This window comes from Mugil cephalus, chromosome 16 (genome assembly GCF_022458985.1).
Source record: "Mugil cephalus isolate CIBA_MC_2020 chromosome 16, CIBA_Mcephalus_1.1, whole genome shotgun sequence".
NCBI lineage: Eukaryota > Metazoa > Chordata > Actinopteri > Mugiliformes > Mugilidae > Mugil > Mugil cephalus.
In genome coordinates, this window is record NC_061785.1 from 17879468 (window position 1) to 17902435 (window position 22968).

General features: G+C 41.4%; 1 protein-coding gene and 1 long non-coding RNA gene across 5 annotated transcripts in view; one reads left to right on the forward strand and one right to left on the reverse strand.

Moving 5' to 3' along the window:
- The first annotated feature begins 77 nt into the window (after positions 1–77).
- Positions 78–2342, forward strand: LOC125022909. Of its 2 annotated transcripts, XR_007114501.1 has the most exons (5): positions 85–139; positions 476–558; positions 756–817; positions 916–1144; positions 2046–2342. It is a non-coding gene; the product is annotated as an uncharacterized LOC125022909 (long non-coding RNA). The 2 variants fall into 2 exon arrangements; XR_007114502.1 differs by lacking the exon at positions 476–558 and having other exon boundaries at positions 78–139.
- A 94-nt stretch (positions 2343–2436) lies between these two features.
- Positions 2437–22968, reverse strand: part of mpp2b (MAGUK p55 scaffold protein 2b) — a 35064-nt gene continuing 14532 nt past the window's right edge. For all 3 annotated transcript variants that reach the window (XM_047609904.1, XM_047609903.1, XM_047609901.1), the window contains 11 exons: positions 16132–16232; positions 11355–11507; positions 11014–11169; positions 10264–10491; positions 7153–7284; positions 6965–7067; positions 5833–5901; positions 5568–5729; positions 5099–5301; positions 4623–4751; positions 2437–3958 (listed from right to left, as the gene is read on the reverse strand). In XM_047609904.1, coding sequence (XP_047465860.1) covers positions 3782–3958; positions 4623–4751; positions 5099–5301; positions 5568–5729; positions 5833–5901; positions 6965–7067; positions 7153–7284; positions 10264–10491; positions 11014–11169; positions 11355–11507; positions 16132–16232 — 1613 coding nt within the window. In that variant the 3' untranslated portion in view covers positions 2437–3781. The remainder of the gene's footprint in view (positions 3959–4622; positions 4752–5098; positions 5302–5567; positions 5730–5832; positions 5902–6964; positions 7068–7152; positions 7285–10263; positions 10492–11013; positions 11170–11354; positions 11508–16131; positions 16233–22968) is intronic.

Sequence of the window (22968 nt, forward strand, 5' to 3'; positions counted from 1 at the left end):
CTGTGTCCCTGCGCCTTTAAACAAGACAACGATGCTGTAAAAGATGTTCACACCATGCCCATCCCTAAGTGACATATAATCCGTTGATAGCGACCCACAGGTCAGGAACCTTTCTGTGTGTTTTGGATTTTTAAACAAGGTAAGACTCATCGCCTATTAATATAAAGATTACAATCATCTCACAGATGAGTGAGCTGTACGTTAAAAGTTATTTGAATTCAAGCCGGCTTTTCCTACGGCTGTAATGAGTGACGGATTTATAGGATGAATGTTGATTGCGGCATAAACAGCTTAAAGCCAACCATTATGCTGTTTTATCGTTTACAAGCGGTTGGCGAACCGATTAAATTTGTCTTGCTGCTTAAAAACCACACATGGTTAAAACGACATTATAGTGAGTCGTATGCCGTATGCCGTAGGGTCACCACAAGTCACAACACTTAGCAATCAAAGTCTTTTGTAACTCATCTAACAGGCCTTGTGAGGTTACATAAACTGAGATGTAAAAGCTGACGCATTATCACGTCCTGTGACAAACGCTCGCACTCACTCATTTTGGTGAGTATAACGCTCAGACTGTGTTTCAGAGATGTATCATTGTACAAGATTATACTGGCTTAAACTTACACTAGATTTTACAAAGAACTTGTTATGTTTCCTATGTTGTTGTTTATGGTACATCATAAAATGTCAATGACAGTCATTATTCTGCGTATTTGTACTGCTGCACTGTAAATGATTTTTTTTTCTAACAGTAATGCCAGTAAGCTGAAAATGTTCCAGCAATGTCTGTGGTAGCAAATAACATTCAGTATTTGTAAGTATCAAATTAAGCCGAGAATGAATCTTTCTTAACATGAGGGTGATTGTTGCTCTTTGAAACTGAACGATGAAATGGTGGAAATCTGTTCCCAGATTTCCAGGCTTGGGGGTGTCCCTAGGTATCGTATTCCTCTGCTTCTATTATCACATGAAAAAGAAAAGCGCAACATACGATGTTAACATACCGACGCAAGAAGGCGATGCTCCTTCGCCAATCAACACGGTATCTTCATCAGAGGAACTGCAGCGAGAAGCGGGCAGAGTTTATGACAGATATCCGCCTCGCTACAGCACTGTGGATCACCCGCCGCCGTACTCACTGGTGCGTTAGCAGCATGTACAGTCAGCCGAGGCAAGACCTGTTTAATCCCTAGCCTATGTAGGAGACACATGTTGCCTTCAATTGGATTTCATGAGTTTACATAGAAACCTTGATGTTCAAGTGGCATCAGGTGTTCACCATGAGAGCATGGCTGCTAACCAACTGTTGCAGTATAGAAGCTACCAAGGCTTCAGTTTTGCAAGCTATCGATTTGGGTAACCTAGGAAATGAAAAGGCATAATAAAAAAAAAAAAATTTAAAAATGAAGAAAATTCTCTATGACTAACTTACACGATATTAATTTACCATCCACCTCCGCTGTTTCGGTAAATGTCACCAAACACATGACCAAATGCAGCCTTATCCTCATGAAACACACAACTGTGGAAACGATAAACACGACTCCATTTGAAGGCAGCAATATTAGGGTTTTGCAATAGTTACACAGTAAAATATTCAAGATTGTTTGAAGGACAAGTTCAAGTTTTTGGAAATGTTGCTCTCTAGATTCCAGAGATCAGATTAACACAATTATGCTACGTAACTCCTGCCACTGGCCAGGTAGCTCAGCTTATTACAAAGACTGGAAGCAGGGGAGACAACCAGCCTGGTTCTGTTTGAAAGTCACAAAACCCCCCTCCTAGTGCCTCTAAAACTTGCTATAATGGAAACTCTTTCACCTTGTTGGTGGTATCGGCATGTCCTGTGGTCCGTAGGCAGTGCCGGCTTCCAGTGTTTGTGCTAAGCTAGGCCAGTGGACTTAGCTAATGGCAGTAGTCACAGACATGAGTTGCATCAGTCTTCTTAGTCTGAGTATATAATTTGAAACCATCACTTTGAAAAATAATTAAATGCAGTGTGTTACAACAGACTAAGAATAATTTCACTTGTTTTCATGCAGTTTGACCCCAATCTGACAAGCTTTGTGCCAGGTGGGCCGCCGCCTGCCTATGAGATGTACCCTATAACGCTACCTCTGGCGCCTCTTTACTGAACGACATCCACAGAACCAGTATGGCAGACGTCACCATCCTAACTTATTAATCACAAACCAGCCATGTCCCCAGAGGCCACGCAGGATATCCTCCGGCTGAACTACACTTTGATTTTCAACAAACGTGTAGGCTATTGTTCTCTGTATATTTTGAAAATAGTGTGTATATTACTAATGTATATTAAAGATCTCATCTCATTCTCATCTTCTATAACCGTTTGTCCTCTAGAGAGTCACGGGGGAGGGTCAAATTTGAAACGAACACGCATTAATATTGATTGTAGACAGGGAAACAATATTCGCAACAATGTCATTTTAATAGATTTTCATATGAACATCAAAACTACAGTAGTAGTCGCCCAACTGCATCTACACACCGGCAGAATCGTCAAAGCACAGTGCTTCTCTATGTTACACTATACACTCTTTATTACAATACAGTACTTACAGGTTGAAGGGAAAATAAATATCAAACAAGATTCAAGAACTGTTGTTTCGTTGTCTAAGAAGGAACGTGTGCAGTGGCAGAAGTGAAATGTTTGGAAAAAATAAAATAAAAAATAGTGTTTCCTTGGCTTTTGAACCGTGTTAAGGCAAAAGTAAGCATGAATTAGAAGCCACATATAAATAGGTTTACTATCTGTACATCAAAAAAATAACTGAACCAAACCATCAACTGTCCCACCTGTAATGTTAAGTAAAACAATGTTTGCCTTCATTATACAGTCAGTGCATACTGCAGGCTACTTCTTCAGGTGTTTTGATTTTTCTTTTTAAATAGGATTTAAGTTTCAGTGCTACAAATACAACTCAAGCAGGCAGTGATCCAGTCATCAGAGCCTCTCCCTGCTAAACAAACTAGAGCTTCACCAGCATGTGACAGGAAATGCTCAATGCAAACAAAATAAAAAAAAAACAACAGTATTTATGCAAACTGTTTCAGCCAACCACTGCTCTCACGTTTTCCGAATATGAGTGTGTGCGTGCACGTTGGAGGGTGTGTTACTAGATGTACTGTATTGCATGTCTTAAAGTATCTATTGCTGCTCATTTCTCAACTAAGAAGGGACACGACAAGATAAAGCACATTTCCGAACGCATACAATCGTACTGTATGATCAAGTGGTAAAATATAGAGAATTTGATACAAATGTGACGTTTGGTGTCCTTCCTTAAACAATCCGTCCTACCGAACCAATGTAAACATTACACTACATTAAGTATTTAAGATTTGCAAAGGCAAAAAGTTCCTTCAACGAAAACCTGCAACAGACCACTGTCACTTGCAAAAATTACTAGTCTATATCCACGTTTATGATAACATGCACACACACTCGCTCACACTATTGCACTAAACCTCATAATCAGTTCTAAATCCTTCCGAACAAACACCGATAGAGTTATTCTGGTTCTGACAAATAAAATACAGCTTGACATAAGGCTCAACCGAGGAACACTAAGTTTGTACAAAAATGCTCTACATGAGGCTGGTCATTTGCTCTGAATCATGATGCTCAGCTCCTCCGCCCCACACACCTGCACCATCAACAGCTGCACGAGACGTCCGGAGCTACCAATGTTAAGTCGTCCTGCGAACGTTGACCCGTGGACCTGGCACCGTGCTGATGAGCTCTTGGTGACTTTCAGAAGACCCAGCTCACGGGGACCCACTGCTGCTCTGTCGACAGTTTCTCCAGTGCCAGCCGTAGACTTCGGAACGCTGCTTCAAGACCGTCATTCACGATGCAAAGGTCAAAGTAATGTCCGTAGGCTCTCTTAATCCGCTCGCTCTCATCCACCGTCCTCTTTAGTTCAGAGTCCTGTAAGGACAGTTGTGGGACTTTTAATATTTTATGATGCAAATTATTTAAAAGCCCAAGAAAGAAAATTCAGTTCTATTTTACATGTCTTGCATAACACATCATCTCAACTGTATGCTAGTATCTGACCTAACCTCTGACAAAACAAGGTGTTGTTAATGGTACCATAGAGTCTGGTATTTCATGGAACAATTTAAAAATGTTGATGCGTCATCCACTTTTTGCATCCAACCAAAAGTTTTCTCAAATTCTTTCAAATCTCATCCCCACATTGAAGCCCATCCATCGGGGCAAACTGGGCTGTTTGGAAATATATAGTACTCCACTAGCCAGACCATAAAATAATACAATCAGCAGACAATTACTTGGATGGATGAGCAGGATCTGGTACACAACTCAAACCAAACCACTAAACACAATTTAAATGAAGTATTTGTGCAGTATTTCATTGGAGCTATTTCAGGAAACATGAAATACATTATATTCAAGTGATAGTGTGAACAAGTCCTGGCAATGGGTGAGGTGTACCTACACGACAGAGTGGATTACTCCTGTTTTAGAAGTCCTAAGACAGAAGATGTCATGCATTTAAAAATAAAAAAGTGTGTATAAAGTTAATGCTGACATCTAAAGGCCACAGTGGAGGATGGCTGACAACACTCACCGTTAACTGTTTTGTGACCACTCCTGACTCAATAGCTGACCTATTCATTGCTTTGAGGACCTCAAAGTCTGGGGCTTCAATGAACACAACATAGGGCAGGAATTCAGACGTCCGCAGGATTTTAAGAGCCTTAAAAGAGGAATGGGCACAATGAGGATGTACGACAGTCACTATGTCCACTTCACAGCCGGCAACTGGAAGAGCTCAAACACAAACGCAATAAAATGCTAAGACTGTGATTAAAATTCAGCTCCAGTATGGTCATATATCTTAGCTAATGTGTGTAAATAGAATCAGCTGAGCGTTTCCAGTGGTGATGATCATTAAGAGATCCTTCAGATAAATCCTGATGATGTGCTTTGCCTGGAAATACTTTAGCAGCAACAGTTGTACATAATCAGTATACATTTTTAGACTGTTTAACTGGAAAAAAAGAGGCAGAGGAGGCGTGAAAAAGATGAGTATGCTTCCTTTACCTGTGGGTTGACATCCAGAATGCAGATCTTTCCTGTTTCTATGACCTCGTGTATGGAGTTGATCTTTGTGCCATACAGGTTCCCGTCATACTCGCCGTGCTCTAAGAAACGGCCGTTTTTGATGTCGCATTCCATTTCGCTGCGGGTCATGAAGGAGTACATTTGGCCATCCCTTTCATCCACCTTTGGTTTTCTGGAGGTGACTGTGTGATAAAGATAAATACTAAATAATAAGGCGACCAGTGTTGATCTTAAAGTGTTCTGACAAATATCTCACCAAAAGATGAGGTTCTTTGATCTAGCTTAGTTTGTTTGTGTGGTTCACTGACACTCACTGCTAGAAATTTGGAGTATGCAAAGATAAAGCCATTGAATAATCCAGGAATTACCAAGTAAGCAATGGAAGCAATGAACAACTGTACACAGAATTGACAGATTGTACGTATGCAGTGTAGATGGTTGCACTCACAGGGGATGGTGGTGCCGTAGCGCTGCGGATCTGACACCAGTAGCTTATTCTTCAGACTTCGACGGCCGACCCCCTGCGCTCCAATCAGAACCAGCGTCTTCCTTCTAAACGGTGGGACTTTGGCAACCTCCTCATAGATCCGCAGCTCATGTCGATCAAATTCTAGTCACAAATCAGACAAATCAATGCAATAAACTACGAGGCATTTTATCATTATGTCCAAAGCTCAAACATAACGCCACTTACAGGTTGTTTTTTTTTTTACCTGCATTCTTGGTGGTTAAATACATCATCTTTTTTTTCTTCTTGCCGCCCATTCCTGCACACAGGGGACCTGGGACCCACAGCAACACACAAAACACAATCAACCCGCCAGTCCTAGCACTTATTTCTGCCAATTACGCCAACAAGGTCCCACTTAAAATGATATACTGTCAAGGTGAAAGCTTTCCCGGGTTGTAAATTTGAAGTCTTAGGGGATAGAGGAGACTCCACCACTAGATGGCACCGTGGACCAATACTGATCTGCCTGTGCAGCCACTCTGCTGCCAGGGAACACCTGCGACTAGACGATCTGTTCACCTTCTGTTCACAATGTCAGATGATTTGGCCCATGGAGAGAAATACTTATTGTGTTATACATGGAAACATGATTTCAGTTCATATTTAGATTAAATAATTCAAAGGTCAACAATTGTGACTTTTCTCTTTATAGCCAAAATGCTATTTGTTTTATTGGATATATATATAAATGGATCAACCATTATCAGACATGACCATCCATAAGCTTGCTGTGCTAATGTCTTATTCTAACCACGCTCTCCTTTGGTATAATGTGGGAAAATGTGTTGCCAGACAGATGTGTCCTTCTTTGGCTCCAAGGGCAGAACAGTTGGACTGTCATCTTCCTTTCCTCCCACAAGTGAAGGGCACGGGGCTGGCTATGACTCACCACCTGTTTTGTTGCTGCTGATGACTTTGTATGGAGCAGATAAATCTTAAGAAACCCAGTTGGTTTTCACTTTCACAAGGAAAGATCGTTATTGATTAGGTTTTTGTTTACCATTTGTCCTATCGCCACTGCTTAATCAGGGCTGTTTCTCAGGGAGGGTACTTTATGAATGTCAGACCCTGCAGCTTAATAACCAGCAGATTGGATCAGGCCGCCCGAGTCATGCCGGTGCTTATTACCAGTTCTTCAGTGCTCGCTGTCAGTGGAGCAAACTAGAGAGGTGAGAGGAGGCTGAGGGATGGACGCCAGATGAAATACTTGTCTGATATGGAGAGGAACAGATGTTGTCTTTGTTGCCAGGATGTTTGTGCACCGAGGAGTCGGTGTTGAATCTGCATAATGAGGAGTGCTCCTCTGCTTTGCCGTGTGCTGCTTAGGGGTGTACCTGTGGTAGCAAGCTCCAGATCTCTCTTCACAAATGCTTTCCTCTTCTCCTCAAGCAACTGGCTGGGAATTAGACCCGCACTGCCTCCTTCTATGTGACATGCCTAAGAGAAGAGAAAAATATTTGGCAAAAATATTCTGCGGCAGACGTTGTACAAAAAAAAAATATATGCTTGTGTCTTCACTAACCTGCCACCAGTTGAGGTCCTCCTGGTTAAAGATCTGTAGGATATCTCCGCTGTTGAAGCTAAGCCCAGCCTCTTTACAGGGAATCAGGTTGTCATGAGATGGGTCGTAATCAAAGTGACACTTCACAAATGCCTGTGTGGAGAAAAATGTTGAAAATAGTATCAGTAAGACATCCGAGTTAGACTGAGTAAACGTCCATTAGCAGGAAAATGTGAGTGAAATATGTTTTTACACTTTAGATGGTTCTGATGTGTGAACTGTGGTAGATCGGCTGAATAAGTGTCCATCAATGAGAAACAGCCTTGCTCACACTAAAGCCTACTCCATCTCTCAGCTCACTATCCCGACATCTCAAGGCTACAGGATTCAGCTCATAAACCAAAGCATCCACCCCAACCCCCACTGACAGGACAAGGAGTCTGAGAGACAAACAGAGAGAAACAGGAAAAAATGGGAAGAGAGAAAGACTGAGAGAAATAAATAGAGAGAGAGAGAGAGTGCGAGAGAGAGACAAAATCTGTAGCCATAGCAACCATCCCCTCCCCCTACTCTTGACGCCGTTTTTCTCGTTCTGAAGTGATGCATGAACGTTTAGACAAAAAAAGCTTGCTGGCCCTTAGTGTGCGGTGTGTGTCTCGTCCCAGAGTGAGACCCCAGTGGACACGCGGACAAGCACACACTGACATATGGACATGTAATTAAAGTCTCCTTCACCCAAAGCAAGCACTAGGTTGAGTTTAGTCACCATGCGGCGACCGAGCCCGAGGCCTGGAACGCAGACAGCCGGATTACTTTCAGAGGGAACTTCAGGGAACAACTCCAATCAACACCGTGCTTCCACCTACACGGCTCTTAACTGTGTGAGCACAACCAATCATCCTCTGAGAGACAGTCGATATCAGGTGTTTAAGTAGGCACACACTGTTATCTGGAGCACATACTATAAAAAAGAAAACGTAAACGCTTGTGCCCTGTCATTTCACGAAGCACACGTCTAAAAGGCGATATACTGCGGGAGTGTTCTTAAAGAACACCCTGCACCTTTTTAAAATGTACGAAAGAGCCAGGACGCCCAGTTCTCAAAGAAGAAGGCTAAGCCATGGGGGGGAGTTATGTTTTCTCACATGAGGGCAATTTTAAAGCATTTCTACCAGATGGGATGTCTCTACAGGTCATACCAGAGAATACGAAAACACAGAACACAGCAACATTACTACCATAAAACTCCTGAATGGAAATCTGTGGGAAAAGCCGTGACACAGTTGGCAGTTGTGTGACACATATCCCACACATACCCTTCTCACAAAAAAGCCAATTTGCAAACTGCTTTCTAACAGCTGAGCTGGGAAAAATATCAAGCTCTTCGTTTGGTTGCTAGCATGCAAGTGCACATTTGAGGCTCAGTTTAGTGGAGTAGATGTGGACTGACCTTGAAAAGTGAGTGCGGGGGTACTGCACATACTGTATGGTTTTTCCTGGCTTATTGTGTCTATAACATAAATTAGCATCGGATTTGTTAAAGTGCTGTGGTGGAAGTTGCCAGGGGACATTGTTTACATCACAAAACTTAAGTTAGTGTCATGAAAGCTTGCACATTTTTAAACTTTATCCGTGGACCTTTAATAACGGTCGGAGGGTGTTACCAATGCCAAGTGGTGAGACTGCGTGTTCCTCCTCAGGCTGAACAAATTTTCCGATCTGATGCTGATCCGATTCTAAAGCTACTACAATTTATCCCATGCAGGGCTTGTACAGTTGTAGCAATTTATTCTGGCAATGTCATCAACAATTCACTGAAAAACCCAAATGTCAACTGAGCTGGAACTAAAGGAATAGAAAACATCCTCTGGGCACCATAGATACATTATCTGTAGCAGATATTATTTCACAAAGTGGTGGACTGACCAGCATTGTGAATGCTCATCCAGTGGAAAACTCACCCAAGAGCGAAATATGGTTAAAATATGTATATCACGTCTATGCTGATAATCCTTGCATACAGAACCTTCCTATATAATTATCTTGTACATTAGGTTTTGGTACATTTTAATTTGGTGTAAGGAATTCATTTAACGCGGCTTATTCATGCTCCGCTGTTTCTTTTTTCTACTCCTGAGGCCGATCAGTCACAGAGTTGTACGTACTGCGTTCTTTCATTGGCCATACATCACCAGGCAATCTAACCTTTCAATTTCCCTTCACTCTAAACTGGGTCACATTTTCAATGTCACCAGACTCCTCCGGATCTTAGAAAGCTAACGCTCATTAACTGGCATAGCCCCAAAGCTCTCCCCTGAGCAAAGCAGCAAGCTAGGACGCTCTTTTTGATGTAAATGCTGTTAACCATAGACTGTATATATAAATGGATGGCATGTAACGCTATTTTCCCGTGGATGCAGCCCGCGCCATCTTATGTCTTCTTCCAGAGCCTCTCATGTGTTTTAGTGTTTCAGTTTGGCCCAAATCCCATCCACTAACACGTAGGAGGTGGAGCTTATGACCTATACTGCAGCCAGTCACCAGGGGGAGCTTGCAACTTGCACTTTTGAGGAACAGTCCTGCCATCCATCTTTATACAGCCTATGCTATTAACACATCAAAAAAAAAACTAAAAAATTAAACTACACTGTCGTGAGCCGACTATAGGCGATTTTTGTGTCTCGCTCAGAAAGACATCAACTATTGATCTTTTATGCATAAGCCGAAAGCTACTCTGCGTTTTGGGTAACTGACAAAACTGTAATGCAGGTACAACAGCCAAGCAACCAATGTCAAAGTAAAAGTCGCCCCGTAGAATTAGATAGATCTTTCTTGGCAGAGCAGACAAGGTTACAGCGAGCAGGGTAGATGCCAGGGACCACAGCAGGTGGTACTCACTGATGAAAATGACAGTATCCTTCAAAATAATTATAACTTTTCTACAATGTATGTTTTACTTTGAGAGAGGAAATTCTCTCTCTCTTTGCCATAAGTGAGCGTAAGATGAACTGTGAGACCAACAGGCAACAGGCATGATATGGGCTTCTACAGTTTAAACAATGTGCATAACTGCACGTGTACAAAGCATACACCTGGTGTGATGTGTGCATTCACACCCACACGCAGGCTGACCTGTCTCGGCGTGTGCGGCTCCTGGTAGCTGGGCAGGATCTTCAACACCACGCTGCCGCTCGCCTCCTTCAGCATCTCCTGGAGCACTTTGGGGTCGTTGCCCACCTCCTTGCCGTTCACCTCCTTGATGATGTCGCCCACGTGGAGCAGACCTTGCTGGTCAATCATGCCGCCATGGAGGATCCTGGCAATCACCAGCTCCCCGCTCTCCACCCGAAAAGTCACTCCCTGCAACACGTACGAAACACAATAATCATTTGTCATGTGGCGTAGCTGGACTAAAAGAACAGAGAGATCAGTACACGTATGAGTATTGGTTGAGTGTTGCACAAACTAAGAGGGATGATGCCAGCGCAGTGTTCTTTTCAGACATATTTCCAAAGCACATTGTATTCTGCTTTGGGCTCCACTTAGCTTCTTCAACTTTTCTAAAAATGTGTATTTTGTGACCCCAGCTGCAAAACTCCAGTTAGCAGAGTTGTGTGTAAAAAGTTAGACACTAGAACACCTGCTTGTTTTAATCAACATGTCAGCTGTACGCAGATACATCACACATCTTTTCATGCTTTGAGGCAGTATAAATCTGGCTTATTTCTCTTTTTTTTTTAAACAATCGTTCTCATTATACTGAGTGCATGCTCTGCACACAAAGCATTAATCACAATGATTTTTATCTGTTTACAATTTATAGCAGGTCCAGATACTGCCTCAGTGATTACAATGTGCATCTCCTCAAATGAATGGACTCACCAGGTGCTCACCAGACACCTTACGGATGCCCACCATCCTGACCGCGTCTGGGGGAACAGGCTGATTGTTGAGGGCTGCGTCCATGAAGGAACAAGGGCTGGGAGGCGGAGTCTCGTAGTTTTTGGATGCCACAGAATCATGGGTCTCCAGGAGGGACTGTAAGCATGGGTCACAAAAAGCACTCGTGAAGTTGGCGAGTATATTGTCAAGTTATACTTTAATAATCATATCGTGCTCACATATAAACTGCTGTATCTCCGGGTAAATCACATTAAAAGACAAACAAGGGTTTAGAAAGAGCGCTACATCCTGTCATGAGACAAGAGTGGCGAGCTCCAAACCTGGAAGTGGGGTTCCTTCAGGATGCGGAGGAGCTCGTCGGCTGCCTGGCTTCTTTGAGCGAGCGGACTGAGCTCCTTGACGATGTCCTGGACCAGCTCCACGTTGTTCTCACTCACAGCCTCAAGCTTAGGTTCCTCAAACCGCTCATGGGCCTAAGATTTAGTGGTAATAAAACAGCTATTACTTAGGGTTACTGCTCTCATCCTTTGTGCATGACCTAATGAATGCCTTATCTCTTCATTACATTGCTTCACACTGAGCAGAGCCACTGAGGTGTCTGTGTATAATTTTAGTGCGCCTTCCCACCGAGATGTTAATGTACCTCGCTGAATTATAATGAAATGTACTCTTCTTCCAGCAGGTGTGTTTGTTTTGACTCGCTGAAACAGAAAAGAGCATGATAACGAATATCAAACACACCTACCGGAATCTAAACCCCTGCTGTGTGCAGCGGAGTGTTCATAAATCTCGACTCAAGGAGACAAAAAATTAACACAAACGTCAAATATTGTGCCCTTAAGGTTTTTTTGAATGTTTACTCTGAGACATCAATATTTCAGGGGGCGTTTATTTTTCTCTGTCTCCTCCTGTCCTTGCCGCCAAGGATATGGATCCAGGCCCACAGATACAAGGTTAAAATCATTTAAAATTATTTAGCGGATTTGTCTGGTGGGACCATTAACCGTACATACAGGGGTGGGACTGATTACTACTCTAGCATGTTTGCTTGCTGACGAAAAGAGGAAAAACCCCTGCAGAGAGACAGGATATAGAACACACTCAAAAAATAATATGCACTGTGCACAATGCTTCAAACGTACAGAACCACATCACCCATATCTGTGGGGACAGCGTTATATCCACGCTGATTCACATAAATGTTTCTAACCTTGTGCAAACGAACTAGCTACATTGATCTTTCTGCTCCTATTCTGGCAATGAAGCCTAATGCTGTTCTCAAGGCTTAAAGCTGGAGTTACATATAATTCCACTTAAAAAGCTGCACAAACAGAAGGCAGGCTATTGGTTTCGCTTTAGCATCATCGTTGTTTGGTTTACTTTCTGCCTCTATGCAACGGCTCTTTACATAAATAAACACGCATCAGCAACAAGTTTTCGGAGAGATTTTAATTCAAATCAAATGTACTCCATGGGGTGGTATATTAGACAAGATGTGCTCTGTGTGTACACAAGCTTTTGTGCATTATTTCTGTTTATGTACTTTCAGTGAAGTGTCAATAGCTGGCAGGAAGTTGGATAATAACTGTAAGGACGTTACCGCTCAGCACAAGCAGGTTTGTACCAAGATTTCCCGTTTTGGTAGCATTTTACATAGACGCTGGGTGCTATTTACAGTCCCACGTTGTGGGTGCTGGGTTCAATAGCACTAGGTACATAACTAAATAGTAGTGTCTGCTCATTTAATTGCCCTAAATGCTTAGCTGATATCAAGCCAAGCCCTGAGCCAGTGTCACAATCATAGTTCATAATACTGAGCCACTGCGGTTTTGTAGTTTAGCTCCTGTTGTCAATATCTGCTCATTGTCCACCTAATCATCATTCTGAGTCATTACAGAATTGTGGGTTGTGCTGATTGCGTTGTTCTGTGCAGTGAAATTAGCACAACTAACCCATGTCACCAGATGCACGCAAATATATGACTTTGCTCTGCCCCACTATTGTGGTTTGTTCTTTGTCTTGCAGCATGTTAAGTGAAAGCAAGTGAAGTGTATATACCAGTCAAAAGTTAGGACACACCTTAGCTTTAAGTTTCAGTGGGAGAGCGTGTCCAAACTTCTGACTGGTAGTGTAGGTCCACCACAGGGTCAAGGGAAACTCACATCTTACAAATCATTTTCTCATCCTTCACCAAGGCTCACATCTAGCATCAGCAGATGAATATTTTATGAGTGTGCCCATCAATACACCGGTACAACTCCCCCAGGCATCCAGTGCAAACACATGCATCCCCACACATCTGAAAGGGACAGACGGGGAAAGGGTGCAGAAGAAGCCCTATTTTCTGCGTGGAGAGTCTGAAATCTCATGAATGGAGCTGCTTTTGGATTACTAAATTACCACGTCCCGAAGAGCCCACAGACCAGAGCATCTCCCAGTCAGCTGACTGTATAATGTCTGAGGGACAAATGTGCTATTAATGAGCATTGACAGTACACACAATAAAAAGAACTTCATACTGAAGCTATACTTTGTGGCAACAACAAAACTCACATTCATGTGAATATTGAGGTGGGACTGTTATTCCTCAGTGTTCTTTAATAGAAAAAATTTAGACATCGTTAGTCATTTTCCTCCCGTACGGAAAAAATCTTTATTATTTATATTATTTAAGGGATCATGTCATGATGAAGAAAGGTAAAAATTTCAGTCGAGTCCAGACCCAAACGTCACCAGGACATTGTAACACAAGAAGTAGTTAAGCTAAACAAGCTGTATGAAAGAACAAGGAATCACAACAGTTGGTTAACTATGGTTGGTAAATATTTTCTGAGGCAAATATAGACGAAAAAAGACTTTGAGCCATTTCTGAATTTTCTTGAATAACTGCATGGTGTACGAGGAACTTCAGAAACTTTTATCCAGCTTTAATCCAATGTCTGGGCAACTGCCCAGGAGAAATCTGTGTAAATGGAATAAGGATTTTAAAATGTTCATTCTAACAGACTGGGCAAGAAATGAACAATGCATGAGTATATTTATGCAGCATGGCGGCCTTTTTATATCCTTATTGAATAATGTAATTCTTGCTTGCTGTTTAACCACAAGGAGCATTAGGTTCTTTATATTCTCCTTTGCCTTTGTAAGGGATATATGGGACATATAATCAACTTTGTTTCTTAAAAAACCTTGCTACTCACAGGGCAGAGGTCAGTTGTGTTAGAGTCAGCTGATCACACTGAGTTTGAAAGAATGTTACTGCTTCACAGAAAAAACACCTAATAAATCCTCCAAAATCCTCAGACCGCTGCCAGAAGCATGACGCATGAAGCACAGAGAGGCCGCCACGCGACTGTCAGTGTTATTATAAACCAAATTAAGATGTTCAACTGGGGCGTTCACAGTGGTTCATGAAACAAATAAATGTGAAAAAGTAAAAGACTGCCATTCATGTATCATTGATCGCGGGGGTTGCTGCTGCATCTGCACTTGTCAACCTGTCAAACATGTCGAGGATAAATGTGCTGCTCCCTGTTTGCGCTAATCCGTTAAAGAAATGTCACATTGCTTTGTCAGAATGACTGACAGGTGGGAAAGAGCGGAAATGTTAACAGTCCTATACAGAGAAGAATGTGTGCATTTGTTGTGGGTTGTTACAAGCTGAGACACATAAAACCTGAAAATGTTGTTACGTATAATTTTGTAATCTTTTGAAACCTGTGCATCAGTAGCCGTCCTGACTATGCCCGTACAATGTCTGCTGTAAGTGAGAGAATTGGGGAGACAAGCAAACTTTTCTGGCACCTATTAAGTCTCCTTTGTCCTCACAAAGCCAAAGCCACTCAAAGCCCTTGCAATCAACGTTGCCAACGTCCTGCTTGTAAGAGTACTGAGCAGAAAAGAGGGGAGGCGCTGTTCTTCTCTTTACAACTGGGCTTTCATCTGGATACTATTATAATTACTTTAAAAAAATAAGTAAGATTTTAGACTCTTTTTTTCAGAATGTTTTTAATAAAACTTCCCAGTGAAAACTAAAGATGGGCCTCGATTACTGGTTCTTTTAAAGAACCAGTTCCAACTGGTTCAATTCATTGATATCATTGGCCTCCATGCTTATCGATTCCCCCTAATCGATATTTTTCATCCCAGTCCAGAAGGAGGCAGTAATGCACCTAAATGTTGTTTGCCAACCACCAAAAATGAAAGAAGAGCCTGAACCATGAAGCCCATGTGGAAGTGCAAAAAACTGCAAATCAACGAGTGGCCTCTTGAGGGAGCAACAGGGAGCAAATCCCCAAAAGCCCAAATTTACAGCATTATTAAACATGTTTACAGCCTGGTGCAAAAAATGGTTTTGGTCGAAATGGTTTATTTCACTATTCATGACAATTGTACAGGGGGTGCATTTTTTTCTAACTGATTCATTTATTTTTTAATTCTGCATAATTAAGGGCGTTTCCGCTTGAGTGACCGGCGGTAGCTTGAGCTAACAGTTAGCGAAGAGTTGAGTGGACGGGTCTCAAGGTCCAACACGACCTCCCATGTTCATATTTGGAATATCTGCGTGTGGGTGGAGTAAAGCTCATCCAACATGGCGCCCACTTCATTTTTGAGGTTCTGAATCCAATGGGTGACAACACGATGGGTTTGTCCATAGTATTTGTAGTCAGTGTTTCGAAGCACGTAATTTACGCGACAACAAGGAAGATGCCATGGCAGAGAGATTTCACCAGAAGGGACTGTAACAGCACAATGCGTAAATTATGCAGCACCGTATAGCTTGTTGGCGGCAACATCACCAACAAGCTGAAGCATTTGCTTTAAATATTGCATTTAATACCGAGAAGATTGTTTAAAATTAAGTTATGGAATGACATGGATATAGCGTTCTTAATTTTGCACCAATCACACTAACTAGAGTCCAGCTTATTATAAAGTTGTTGAGAGGAAGTTGTTACTTAAAGTTTGCAATGAGAGCTTAAGTTTTTTTTAGGACCCGCTTATCATTTACAGGCCAATTACAACCCAAACACTGTTGCATGTTACACAAACATTTCTGCATATATTCATGACTGTATGACGTGAAGCTGCTCTCACCACTGGGCTCTCCATGATGCCTTTGAGGAAGATGAGGTCCAGGTCATTGGCGGTTGTGGAGCTTGTGCTGTCACTCAGGGTATCCAGGGCCTGATGCATGGCTTCACACAGAGAAAACAGAAACAGAGTTTATTTCTCTCCGCTCCCTGCTCTTATTCCACAGTTACCCCATGAGAAACAGACCGAGTAGCTCCCCTGAAAGGCAGAGAGAACTTGTGCAGTAGCTTACAAAATGAGTGAATGAGTGAAGGCAGGAGGAAAAGTGAGCATGAGGAAGAAGTGAGAGGTGGCGTGAGCTGTCTCACATCTTTTCCCAAGCAATTTCACCTCTGTCAGTCACTTTGCTCTTTAGTCAGTCAGTAGCGGGAGTATCTTGCTCCCACAACTCCCAACTTCCTGCCCGTCTCTCCTACGCACATGTTCAGAAACGCACAAACACATTCCAGCTAAACAACAACAAAGCCGCCGAAGTTGCCGGGAGAACAAACATTTTGAAGTGAGCTTGAAGACTTGCATAAAAACTAACATTTCTTTGGCTCGTGGAGAGGCCTCAGCGGTGTATGCAGCTTTATCTCAAAAATGTAGAATCCCACTGCTAAAACCCCACACATTATTCAATAAGACAATCAATCGGCAGATGAAAGGTGACGTCAGCAGCTCAATGAAGGTCACGGAGGGTTCAGCGTAGCTTCAAAGCATCTCTCTTCACTTAGAATATGACTCATTAAGGTAGCAAACACACCAACATCACCTCGCTGCAGGCATTAATCACAGCCGACGTGACTGTCAGAAGAGTGGGCATATTTATTCACAGGGAACATTTGTCTGATGTAATTTACTGAACAGACAGAGGCCTTTGTTGTCTATTCTAAAAATACAACAGTGGTTGGCAATGTACACGACACAAGCAGACTGGTGGTCCACTATGGACAGCCGGCTTCAAAACACTAAGCACCAACTGGTTAAATTAGTGGGCTTTCTAAATAATTTTGCGTTTAAAGTGGTCTTCCCAATAACTCTCTGTGAATTAGTTAAAAACGCGTCAGTCTGTTAATGAACTAATAACAACCAGAAAATAGTTTTCACTGATCCAAAGAATATTACTTACAAGAAGAATTCACATTTTTCATTTTTTTTCCCTCATTGTCTGACCCAGACATTTATTCATTAGTTTTATTGATTTGCTTCTCTTTCGACCACAAAAAAACAAAAACAAATTCACTCTGACTCAACAAACTTCAGCAGAAAATCGTCTCTGAACGTTTTTGTCTTCCAAGCTCATATAAAGACGCACAGCATGACTAAGCAAGAAGATACAGTGTTCAGATCATTGAGGATCCGAACATGTGGGTTACATTAGACCAACAAAAAGTGGCATTTATATAAATACTACATTAACAAACGTTCCAATTCTTTGGTACGACTTGAAACTTGGCCGCTGTTTTCATTGTTCCACCAAAATTCCACTCTAGTTGAGGATTTCTCAGCGTGGTGGTGGGTGGCCTAGCGTGTGACCAATGTGCATGCAGAGATTTAGTCACGTTAGGGTGACGGGGGGCTATTGTCTGTGGCTGCAATTTATCACTTTACACTAACAGCAGGCCTTAAGCAGATAACTAAGCGAACGAAATGTTATAAAAAAGTGCAATATTACACAAACTATTCACCCGAGAAGAAAAATTAACAATTAACGATGAGATAATACTCGCTTCAAAGAGCAATAACTCCAAGCTTAAGCTTTACTAACAGCTAATACAACAAAACCAATAGTCCAGAGGCAAATAAAACACCAGGTTAAGTTCCAGGGCAAAACAAAATAGAAAACTTGGGGAAGACCTTCAACTATGAATACATAAAGGACTTAGCACTAACAGAACTCAGGTGATACAGAAAACTGGCTGGGAAAAAAAGTAAAGCTCAACATTTTTTACAAAATAAAACAGGAACTTAAAACCTGATAATGGATTTATTATGAACAAACTATGAACTGACACTAGTTTCTAGCTACTAAAGCTGCTACTAGCTACTAAAGCGTAGCTCTACAGTAGTGTCTCTTCGTATCAGTTGTACATGGAGACTGACATAAAGAAGATAGTTCTGTGGCGTTTTGTATTTTCCATGCACACTTGTTGTTTGTCGGTATAGTAACTATCATGAAATTAAACTTGTCTTAGCTCTCAGTCAAGGAGTAAATAAAAAGAAAGAAAGCTGTGAAGACAAGAAGCCAGAGGAAGGCGACCTTGATGATTACACTGTCCATCCGCCTTCTTTCCCAATAATTTGATTAGCAAATTAAATAAATAATTGCACTAGTCTTCCGCAGTGAAGTCTTTTTTCTTCTTCTGTTTTCCCTCTAACACCAGCTCTGCTCCAATAGGAGAGTTGCCAGGTTTGTGCCTGGCAGAGAACATCGGACCAGCAGGCTTGGTTTACAGGTCTTGCATAATGCTCTTTAATCACTGCAACTGTATGCCATTGTTGCTGACATGCTGGCAATTTTCCCAATATTAACTTGTCTCTGATTCTTTCTTTTTTTTTTTTTTCCTTTCCGGATACTTATTGAACTAATAAATCCTGGTCACCGCTTCTCCAAAGTGCACAAAGGATGTGACAAATGGCATGGGGAGAAAAGGTCTTAACTTGCAGTTAAATAGTAATATTGTCATTCTCAAGATTTCACAGAAGAATTATCACAATGTTTAAAAGAGGACTCAGAAGAACTATTTCTGAGGATGACTGGGCTTGATCTATTATTCATAGTTGAATTAAAACCCCAACTTGTCCTCCTAAGTGAGTATCTTTCTTTTCTGCACAAGTATACATAAATATTCTAACAGTGTTTGTCTACTTCCACAGTTGATTAAAAAAAAAAAAAGAAAGTCTACTAGTGGTTCACTGTCATGCTGAAAGGTATAAGGCTGCTTCATTTTCAGATTCCAGCGGAAAAAAGAAGACTCAGTTCCAAAACTGACTGGCACTGGTACCCCACTGGAAACCACCACTGTCAAAGCAATCTTGCATAAGCCTGCATAAACTTCCCATAAAGCTGCAGAGTGAGGCCCAACCTGCATTTTTTTGCTTTTATCTTTCCTCTGCTCATGACTCACATCGGAACCAAAATTTCATGTAGCTATTTGTGTAAAGATACACTTTTTTTTTTTTTTTTTTTTTTTTGTTTTTTACAGGTGAGGACTTAGACCAAAGTCATTTTTCACTTCGCTGGACCTAAATTGACTATAGCACATAGTGTTATGTGATAGAATCAGAGGACTTTCATTTAGCAGGGGAGGATTTTAAAAGCACAAAAAGAAACCCAGCATGACCGAAGAAGCTACACGTACATTATGCCCTTCACAGAATCTGCTTTAAAATTCTTTTTTCATGCTTGAGCAAATCTCATTTTTGGTATTAGAATTGGATTTACTACTATGCGTGAACTGATTTTAACACCTGTAGGAGACGTTCCAGGAAACAAGGTAAGTACTGTGACTATGAACATTAAAGAAGTTTTTAAGAGACTGATATGATGCCTAGTTTTAGATGACATGGTTTTTAGATAAAATCGTCAGGTAAAAACCTACTTAGTCACCAACGTGTTATTAAAACTGGCAATAATAAAACACTGTGGGTGCATTGCTGCATCAGCTCTCGGTGAAGATCACTGGATTCCTTGCAACAGTGACAGCAAAGGACGTGTAATCAGAAGCAAACCAAATTAAAAGTGCTTTTGTCTGTTAAAGTATCATCCGAAAGCCTATTCACCTCCAAGGAGGGTTGCAATTAAACTCAATGTCATGGAGGCAGCCAAACAATCTGGATTGTTATTGTTTGTGGTTAAAGCACAGCGGGGCACATGAACCTCTTAGCCAGCACTTAGTGAAGGTTGTTGTGTTGCTATGGAACAGCAGTTAGGGGGAAGCTGAGAGAGAGGATGCACAGAGGAGCTGAGGGAGGATGCAACATGGAGGAAGAGATGCGGGAGATGATGTTGTGTTTTTGTTTTTCCCTGCTGAAGCCCCATGGGGCCTTAAACACAGAGGAGTTCAATGTGCAGTCAACTCTTTGTATTTCCAGTTTATGGCGACCTAAACAGTGTGGTCTGCTGAAACTTTAAAATGCAGTATGCTGCTTGTTTTCTATCACGTAATGTGCGTTGATTGATAGCTGATGATTTATATTTGTTCTGTGTTTTTCCTCATGTTCTCACACAGATACATAGATGGGCTGTATATGTCTTTGTATTACTGAATACAGCATTTTTGAATCGATGTGATTTTTAAATGAAAGGAAATGTGAGACAGCTCTAAATCTGTATGTCTTAAGTTCTTTTCTGTTTGAAAGGACTACTTAAAACCTAATTTTAGTTACTCGAATCAAACAACTGAACAAAGTCTAAATGATGGACACCAAAAAGTCCCTGTCCTGGAATTTTAATCTTATTTTAATCTGGAATAGAGATGAAAACCCATTATAGGACTATATACTGTAAAAAAAGTCATTACCAGGACTGTAGGATTATTCTGGGATCAATTGGATTTGACTTTTCAGAAACTGATTTCTTGATAGATAACCCCGATTTGTGCCAAAATTATGTCCATATGGGCACTTTTCAGGTTTATTAAACATGTGACATACCTTTGTTGATGTCTATTTGTCAGCGTTGATTGCCCACTTGACCATAACATTGTGTATGTCAGTTTAACTGAACTGTACTTTGGCCATCTTGCTGCACCCCCTGACTTTGACTGTGTCCTTCTGCATGTTGTCATGCTGTGTTGACTGACTTTGTCCTTGTGAATGTCATCTTAATGTGATCTCTGACAAGCAAGTCAGTGTCACTAAAAATGATATCTCATGAGCCTGATGAATCCTGGCATTGTCATCTTGGAATATGTCTGTGTAATCAGGAAAGAAAAAATCCATTGATGGAATAAGTCAACTGATCTCATTCTTTGGGCAAACCATTGCTGAACCTAGACCTGAGCAACTGCAGCGACCCCCAGATCATAGCACTGCCCCCACAGGCTTGTACAGTAGACAATAGGATCATGTTGGGTACATCACTACACCTGCCTGTCTTCTTACCCTGAAGCCCCATCACCCTGGACCAGGGTAAATCTGGACTCATCAGACCATTTGACCTTCCATTGCTCCAGAGTACAATATTTATGCTCCCTAGTAAATTGAAGCCTTTTTACCGGTTAGCCTCACTGATTAGTGGTTTTCTTAAGGCTACACAGCTGTTCAGTCCCTGTCCCTCCACAGTGCACTTGTGGAAATGCTCCTATTTTCACTATTAAACACAGCCCTGAGTTCTACTGTTGTTTTTTCTTCGATTTGATTACACCAAATGTTAAACATTTAAGCGATCACGATCAGTCAGGAATTGTTTATGACCACATTTCTGCCTCGAAGATGATGGTTCCCCACTATCTTTCCAGGTTTAATAATGCTTTTGACAGTTCTCAACTCAATTTCAGTAGTTTCAAACAGATTAACACCTTTTCAATGACCACGACATGTGTCTTTAGACATGGTTGCTTAAGAAATGAGAAGCTACTCATCAGTTAGAATATGCTCAGGATGACCTTGTAAACCTTTCAAAAAGTCAAAAAAGCCAAAGTCAGTTCTACAGAGCAGAATACTCTCAGATCACAGCAGGTTGCTTTTAGATTTGATTCTATTCCCACCGCTCCATCTAAATATAATTACTATCAATCACTTAGGTAGTAAAAGATAAATGTTCAGATGGTGACAGTGGTGGGAAATGATATTGGATTGGAGTATATTCCACTGTGCACTGTAGCAGAACTGATGAATCATTTATGACTGAAGTACATGATTCATTTGTCCTACACTTTGTCTATTCTATCCGACTTGAGGCTCTTGCAGAGTGCAATCATTCTGAAGTATTTTCTTTAGCAATCCAGATAACACTGAACATATGAAATCCAAGCAATGCAAACAAACGGAGGACACTTCACTGGTGTGCATGTGTTAACTCTCATTAGGTCAACATCATCACTGAAAAGACAAGCTGTCTCTTCATGACATGTTAAGATAATTTTGTCTGAAACATGTGTGGGCACATCAGTTGTGTAATGCACTTGTGCGGCCAATTTGCGAGTGTGGCCGTGCGGCTCGTACAGGCTTGCCTTTTAATACGTAGATGTCATCTTTTCAGTTTAATAACAGATAATTGCATTATTTCAACTACCCACCACATAAATGCAGTATTTACAACACGAATGATTTAAGATACAGTTCTGACTTCATGGACCTGACAACTCTGAGCATTGGGAACCTAAGGCAGTGTGATGTATCGGCATTTAAGTCTTAAATCACTTTGTGCTGCTTTGTGTCAATGCCCCAGCTACACAACATCTGTGGAAACTTTGTTAGGTTTGTTGATAACTCTAGTTCTGTTCACTCAGTGGGAGACACTGTAACTGTAACGTTTTTGTTTTTTTTCCCCCGGACGTAGTAGTGATTTAGTTTTAAATGTAATATTATGATGTATGATTAATGTGTAACTCCCTACCCTAGATGAAATGGGGATAACGGGAGAGTGAGTCATCTATGGTGCGTTCATTCCCACAGAGTCCTCAGAGATCGGATCTAACCAGACGAAATCATCTAAATCGTCTGTGTGGGTTCATCTCCTGTGTGCAGGGTCTTTTATTGCATAAAGAAACAAGAAATGTTTCAATCCACCGAAAACTTTGTAACAATATAGTTACCGTAGTTAAGCCTTCATGAGGAGACCTTCATCAGATAAATATTCTGTGGGGAAAACGGTTAGTGAGGCAGTTTTCATGTCTATTAGTGATGTCTGGG